This window comes from Monocercomonoides exilis (genome assembly GCF_001643675.1).
Source record: "Monocercomonoides exilis strain PA203 chromosome Unknown scaffold42-869251, whole genome shotgun sequence".
Lineage (NCBI taxonomy): Eukaryota > Preaxostyla > Oxymonadida > Polymastigidae > Monocercomonoides > Monocercomonoides exilis.
The window spans coordinates 567,848-574,402 of NW_027150587.1; the positions used below are offsets into that span (position 1 = coordinate 567,848).

The window sequence follows — 6,555 nt, forward strand, 5'->3', positions numbered from 1 at the left end:
ATTAAAGAAACAGTAAATTCAAAAAGATTTTAAATGCTTAAATTGTATGAAACAAATAAACATCAAAATATAATGTTTGGAAGAAAAAGAATAAAAAAAACGTTGAAAGCTATTTTCAAATAAAAATGTTATCTTTAAAATCAAAAAAGTTAAAAAAAAAATAGAAAAAATAAAAAAATAGAACATCAAAATGCAACAAAAAAAGCAATAGGCCTCCAAAGCACGTTTGCAGAAAGCCGAGAAGAAGATTAGAAGTTTTTCAGCAACGAAAACAAGAACACTCCGTTTTAACTGCAAAGAACAGGAGCGAAGCTTCAACTGTTTTAACTTTGCAGATCATTTTCCAGACTTTTTTTAAGTTGGGAACAGAGCCAGAATCTCCTCTTCTTGTTACGATCGTTCTGCGATAGCGCTGAAGAGGCACAAAATAATCCATTTAAAAAAATCAACACCTAAGTTTTGTTATCCTGTGTAAATCCTTCTGTAATGAATTTGAATCTAACGTTCCTCCTATTAAGCCTTCACAACTGTGAAATCGAGCATCTTTGGAACTTCCCATGTAAATGATGGATCCGTTCTCCCAAAATGTCCATACGCTGCAGTCTTGTAGAAGCGTGGCTTTTTCAAGTCAAGTTGTGTAGCAATCATTCCTGGACGCATATCAAAATTATTCTTCACAAGTGCCTGAAGTTCTTTTGTTGGAATCTTTGATGTTCCAAAGTCATCAATGAAAAGAGAAATGGGCTGTGCCAATCCAATTACATATGATAATTCAATCAGGCAACGGTCTACAACTTTGCTTGCGACAAGTGATTTTGCAATCCAACGAGCGAGATATGAACCAGATCTATCGACTTTAGTCCAATCTTTTCCGGAGAATGCCCCTCCGCCATGTCCTCCCCATCCACCATATGTATCAACAATGATCTTTCTTCCGGTAAGTCCGGCATCAGATTTTGGTCCGCCATAAGTGAATCTTCCTGAAGGATTCACATAAATCTTTGTCTTTTCTGTGAGATATTGTGGTGGAATCACTGCTTTGATGACTTTGTCAATAACTTCTTGACGAATCACTTCATTAGACACATCTGGAGTATGTTGAGTTGAAATGACAATGGTATCTGCAAATTGTGGGACAGGAACACGCTTTTCCATTTTGTATGCAAATGTAACCTGCGACTTTGCATCAGGTTGTAACCATGGGAGAACTCTTGATTTTCTAACTTGAGATAACTTCTCGACCAATCTGTGAGAAAATAGGAGAGTAAGCGGAACCAATTCCTCGGATTCGTTGCAAGCAAAGCCAAACATCAAGCCCTGATCACCTGCGCCAGTATCAGCTTCGGCAACATTAGAGACTGCTCCATCAATCTCAGATGATTGCTGCGAAATACGAACTTCAACTTCAAGTGTCTTGTAGTCTGCTCCAAATGTAGCATCATCATAACCCACATCTTTATATACTTGTTTTACAATCGCAGGAATGTTTAGATTCGCATTTGAAGTTATTTCGCCAAAAACAACGCACCAATTTCCTTTGCATGCAGTTTCTGAATTAATGGCAAAAAGAGAAAGAGAGAGATAGCTTTAAAAATAAAATTACCAATAAATGCATTAGCATGCCACATGCAACACGAGAGTGTTCGTCTTGGCGCAGGCATTCATCAACAATTGCATCAGAAACAAGATCACATAGTTTGTCTAACAATAAGTCATGCAATAAAAATCAGATAAATTGTAAGCACTATATACCTGGATGTCCTTCAGATACTGATTCACTTGTGAAATAAAAGAGTTCAGAATCAGATGTTGACATTAAAAAATAAATAATATGATCATGATATATATTTTTTTATTTCTGCAAAATTTTCAAATAAGATTCCTGCAGCATTATCAGTATGGAATAACGAATGGAAACTTGTATTTCTGAAAAATCTGTTTGAGAAATTTCATGATCAAGACAATGTTATTTGTATATTTTTAACTTCATAAATGTTTAAAACCACATTTCAATCGGGCTTTCTTTCTATCTTGTACTCAATTGGTAGCAAACCACTTGCAATATGGGGACAGCATGGTTTGTTCAAAATATTTTATTATATCTTCAAAATTGTGCACTTCAATAATGAATTTTCTTTAATTGATATTTGAATCATCTATTCGTATATAGTTGAAAATGGTCATATAAAGCGCATCACCGATCCTCATATTCAAACTTCTGTTATAGAAATAATAGGTACAAACGTGGCTACATGTTATATTACATGTCCTGCTGATCCAGCAAAAACTCTCGGAATCAAGCTTCCATTTTTAGTGATGATTATTAAAAACGTATTGATTTATTTTATTATCAATTATAATTTGTGTCATTTGCACAATAATTTTCAGATGAAGAAATATTTCTCTTTTGAAGTTCAAGTTCTTGATGACAAAAGTATCAAGCGTCGTTTTAGAGCAAGCAATTATCAGGCATTGCAAATTTGTTATTCTTTTTATATAACTTTTATAATCATTTTTTATTCAAATCCCTTAGAGTGCAACTCGTGTAAAGCCATTTATTTGTACAATTCCTATGAATTTAGATGATGGCTGGAATCAAATTCAATTCAATCTTTCTGATTTTACGAGGAGAGCGTACGGAACAAATTACCTTGAAACACTTCGCGTGCAAGTTCATTGTAACTGCCGTTTGAGGAGAATCTACTTTTCTGACAGATTGTATTCAGAGGAAGAACTTCCAGCAGAATTTAAACTTTATCTTCCGACAAGTTTGAAATTTATGATTGCAATAACTTTTATTTTTTTCTATTTTTCTTTCTTTCTTTTTAATCATTAGAAGCATAATACAGTTGTAAAAATCGTCAAACATTTCACAAGAAAAATTTTCAAAAATGAAACAAAACATAATTTTTTCAAACCTTTTATAACATCTTGTTTTTTAAATCCAATTGTAATTTTTAAAATTTTTATGACATATATTTGTACGGTTATCAGTTTTCAATTACTCACGTTCTAATGATAATTTTTCTTTTCCGTTTCTTTTTTGAAGCGTTGAACACACCTCACAAAAAATTTGCAATTAGCTCACATTTTTTTGAATACCATTTTTACATCTTTTGTGATATTTCTCCAAAAATAAACGCATTCATAAAGTGAATCGTTTTAAAATAATGATGAATATCTAACTTTTATTTGTGTTGATACAACTTTCCAAAAACAAAAAACATACGTGACATATAATCTGTATGTGTTATTCACAATCAGATCATTATTTGTTAAGGTTAGTGATCAATTTGTTTTAATTCTCAAAAGGTTGAATCAAAAAATGGAAGTTGCTCCTGTTCCACGTTTGCATAACATTGTGCATGAAATTAAAATTATGAACATTACAATTCATTTGAATAATTTCTTTTTCAGCACAAAAAGTTTTAATTCCCGAAATTTTTGCTGATGCATTGAAACCTTCTTTGATCAGAAATCTGTTTGAAGAAGGCGCAAGATTGCGTAAGTCTCATGGAGATGAAGTGCTTGATTTTTCTCTGGGGAATCCTACATTACCCCCACCTGAAGAATTTCAAAAAGCACTTGCTGAAGTTACAGCTCATGTTTGTTATTCTTTCGTTTTCTTTTCTTTTATAATTTCATATTGTTGTAGCCCCCTCCGGATCTTCATTCTTATATGCCAAATGTTGGAAGACCACAAACAAGAGCTGCAATTGCTGCCGAATTGAGCAAATGGCACAACATTCCTTTGAGAGCAGAAGTTTGCGGATCATTCTCATAAATGAAAAATAATCCTTTGATAAATCAATCAAACAATTATTTATTTGTTATAATTTTATTTAGCATTTCGTACTTTCTTGTGGTGCTGCAGCTGCAATCAGTGTTCTATTTCATTGCATAATCCCGGAGGATAGCGAAGTTATCATTATTGCTCCATTTTTCGCAGAATATTTGCAATATATTAAAATCGCTCGCAGCAAAGCTGTTATTGTTCAATCAGATGAACATTATGATTTGGATGTTGATGCAATCGAAAAAGCTATCACTCCAAAAACTCGTGCAATTATCATTAACTCTCCAAACAATCCAACAGGAAAAATATATTCAGAAGCTACTCTTAGAAAGTTGGGAGAAGTTTGCACTATTTTGTGGCTTTACTCTATTTTATGATTTTTATTAAATTTATTTTTTTTCTCTGAAAGATGTTGATGAAAGTGTATACCAAGCGTCTTAGCGAGTCACGCGATGCCTCGCCAGTGTTCGTTGTGTCTGATGAGCCCTATCGTCGGTTGTCATATCTCGGCAAAGACACCCCGCTGCCATCGATCTTCAACTGCTACTCGTATTCATTCATTGTCTCGTCATTTTCAAAGGATCTTTCACTGCCAGGTGAACGTATTGGATTCATTATTATGCATCCTTGCTTGTTCTCTTCAGAAATGCAAGGCGCTTTGTCAGTTTGTTGTTCAATTGAATTGGAAACGTTCATTGTTTTTCCTTTCTATTTATTTTCTGTTTTTTTATGATCATATTTTTTGAATACAATTTTGATTGATGCGATAAATGATTGTCTATTTAGACTGCAACAAGAGTGCTTGGCTTTGTGAATGCACCTTCTTCAATCCAATTTGCTGTTGAGCGTTCCATCTCATGTGATGTGTCAGCATCTGTTGAATGGTACAAGCAAAGGAGAGATGTATTCCACAAGGGACTTGTTGAGGTTTGATTATTATTATTATTATTGGTTATGAAAATATAATCATAAATATTTTGAATATTTTCTTTTTTTTTTTTCTATGAAAATTAATATCAAAAAAAAGGCTGGACTTCAATGCGAACTTCCAGAAGGAGCATTCTATTTGTTCCCTCGTGTACCTGAGGGAGTTACTGACAAAGAGGTTTGATAATTCCGTGTTTCCTATTCCTTATATTATTCTGTTTTTATTCACTTTTTTTTAAATAATTCTTTTTTTCTGTTTAGTTTTCTGAAGCTCTTAAGAAGCGTCTTGTGTTGGCTGTGCCAGGATGTGCCTTTGGAGACAGCAGAAGCGTCCGATTTGCCTACTGCTGCGACATGGAAACCATCGAAAAAGCTATTCCTCGCATTGCAGAGACAGTGAAAGAGATCAAAGAGCAAAAAGCCGCTGCTACTAAGTAGCCTTTACAATTGTTGTTGAATTCTTTTTTGCTGTGATTTTGTTTTTGTAAATCATTCACTCTTTTACAAGTATACTCTGTTAATATTAAGGAAGATAGTTGTGTTTGGTAAATGTTAAGTTAAATAGCATTTCTTCATGAGAATCATGATGGAAAAATAATACAATTATTTTAAAAAGAAAATTCAGTGGTCCTTATTTGTTCTGAAACAAATGTCATTTATTGCAATGAATGGGTATTTTATTTAAATGTGCTATTCTATTTTATAAAAGCTACCAGTTCAAAATTGATTTATTAAATAATTCATTGGATTTTTTGTTCTTTTTTTAATTTTTTAATTATGAAATCAATTTTTAGTTGTATTCAAACTGTTGAACACCGAATTTTTTAATTTGTTTTGATATGTTCAGTGGAATATTTTTCCTAGCAAGTTTCAAGCAAATGTCTGAATATTGTGAAAAAGTGACTTTGGAAATATTTTCCGAAGTAAATAATTATTGAATATTTTCATCAAATATGCATTTCAATCAACAAATATTCACCGACGTGTAAATAACAACGTTGTCAAGCATTTGTTTCCATAATGGTGAATTTTGGTGATATGGAAGAATTATTGATGAAAATATTCAATTTTCATTTTCACGTGTTTATTAAAAAAAAGAACGTTTCAATATATTTTAAACAAAAATATTAATGAAACAAAACAATCAATAAAGCAGGATAACATATTTTTTGCAATAATTCAAAAATAATGAGCATGAATCCGTTAAAACACGTTTTTATCACAACGGACTTTTTTTCCTTTATCATTTTTGAAAAATAATAAGAAAATACAGAAGAATATAAAAAACGTGATGCATTTTGAAATCAAAAACTACAATTCTGTGTTTTAATAAAAAGGTTCATTGTTATTCAATTGGAAAATTTTAATTAAATAATTTATCACTCGCACTTGTCATCAACGGCATTGTTTGATATGAAAAAGATGAAGTTATTTCGAAATTGCATTTTCTTTTATGTGATCATTTTGAGAAATGTGAAATTCTTTTTGAATAGTCGCAAATGTTAAATTTTCAAATAAATGGGACAAAAATATTTGACTTCAGGCATTTTCATTGAAAAAATGTTTGCTTCTGATACAGTCTGTCCCAAAAAAATGTTGATCTGTCCGTTTTTAATGTCGATCATACCATCAACAATATCCAAAAAGGACTCCCAAAATTGAATGATATGAGTATGATTGATATGTTTTGTTAATGTCATGTTTTGTTTAAGAGCTCTTTGAGTAAATGACTCGAAAATAAACAAATTAGAAATGGTATGCACGTTATAATCATTCAATTTCAATTTACCATTTTAATGCATTTTCTTTTTGGTTATGTATCTTTCATATTT

The 6,555-nt window shown here is 31.9% G+C and overlaps 3 protein-coding genes across 3 annotated transcripts; 2 read left to right on the plus strand and 1 right to left on the minus strand.

Moving 5' to 3' along the window:
• Window positions 1-20: 20 nt before the first annotated feature.
• MONOS_8415 (Methionine adenosyltransferase 2) lies at window positions 21-1,822 on the minus strand. Its single transcript, XM_067878824.1, has 3 exons — window positions 1,753-1,822; window positions 1,624-1,701; window positions 21-1,550 (listed from the first exon to the last, which is right to left on the minus strand). Exons 1-3 carry the CDS (start codon window positions 1,814-1,816, stop codon window positions 514-516), a joined length of 1,179 nt encoding a protein of 392 aa, XP_067722371.1. The 5' UTR covers window positions 1,817-1,822; the 3' UTR covers window positions 21-513.
• Window positions 1,823-1,992: 170 nt separating this feature from the next.
• On the plus strand, window positions 1,993-3,171 carry MONOS_8414 (putative cilia- and flagella-associated protein 20; the record flags this gene model as incomplete). Its single annotated transcript, XM_067878823.1, has 5 exons — window positions 1,993-2,077; window positions 2,171-2,331; window positions 2,389-2,469; window positions 2,534-2,768; window positions 2,837-3,171. 5 exons carry the CDS (start codon window positions 1,993-1,995, stop codon window positions 2,842-2,844), a joined length of 570 nt encoding a protein of 189 aa, XP_067722372.1. The 3' UTR covers window positions 2,845-3,171.
• A 112-nt stretch (window positions 3,172-3,283) lies between these two features.
• On the plus strand, window positions 3,284-5,561 carry MONOS_8413 (Aspartate aminotransferase). Its single transcript, XM_067878822.1, has 8 exons — window positions 3,284-3,347; window positions 3,418-3,605; window positions 3,656-3,763; window positions 3,847-4,137; window positions 4,206-4,460; window positions 4,583-4,723; window positions 4,824-4,901; window positions 4,985-5,561. The coding sequence occupies exons 1-8, from the start codon at window positions 3,326-3,328 to the stop codon at window positions 5,159-5,161; spliced, it is 1,260 nt and encodes a 419-aa protein (XP_067722373.1). The 5' UTR covers window positions 3,284-3,325; the 3' UTR covers window positions 5,162-5,561.
• Window positions 5,562-6,555: the final 994 nt, after the last annotated feature.

Excerpts from the sequence above, each read along its gene's own strand:
- MONOS_8415 (XM_067878824.1), bottom strand. The coding sequence starts at position 1,816 with ATGTCAACATCTGATTCTGAACTCTTTTATTTCACAAGTGAATCAGTA. Across the intron at positions 1,702-1,752 it reads AGTATCTGAAGGACATCCAG|ACAAACTATGTGATCTTGTT; the intron begins GTATATAGTGCT and ends ACTTATTGTTAG. Across the intron at positions 1,551-1,623 it reads ACACTCTCGTGTTGCATGTG|AAACTGCATGCAAAGGAAAT; the intron begins GCATGCTAATGC and ends CCATTAATTCAG.
- MONOS_8413 (XM_067878822.1), top strand. The coding sequence starts at position 3,326 with ATGGAAGTTGCTCCTGTTCCAC. Across the intron at positions 4,138-4,205 it reads CTCTTAGAAAGTTGGGAGAA|ATGTTGATGAAAGTGTATAC; the intron begins GTTTGCACTATT and ends TTTCTCTGAAAG. Across the intron at positions 4,724-4,823 it reads TCCACAAGGGACTTGTTGAG|GCTGGACTTCAATGCGAACT; the intron begins GTTTGATTATTA and ends ATCAAAAAAAAG.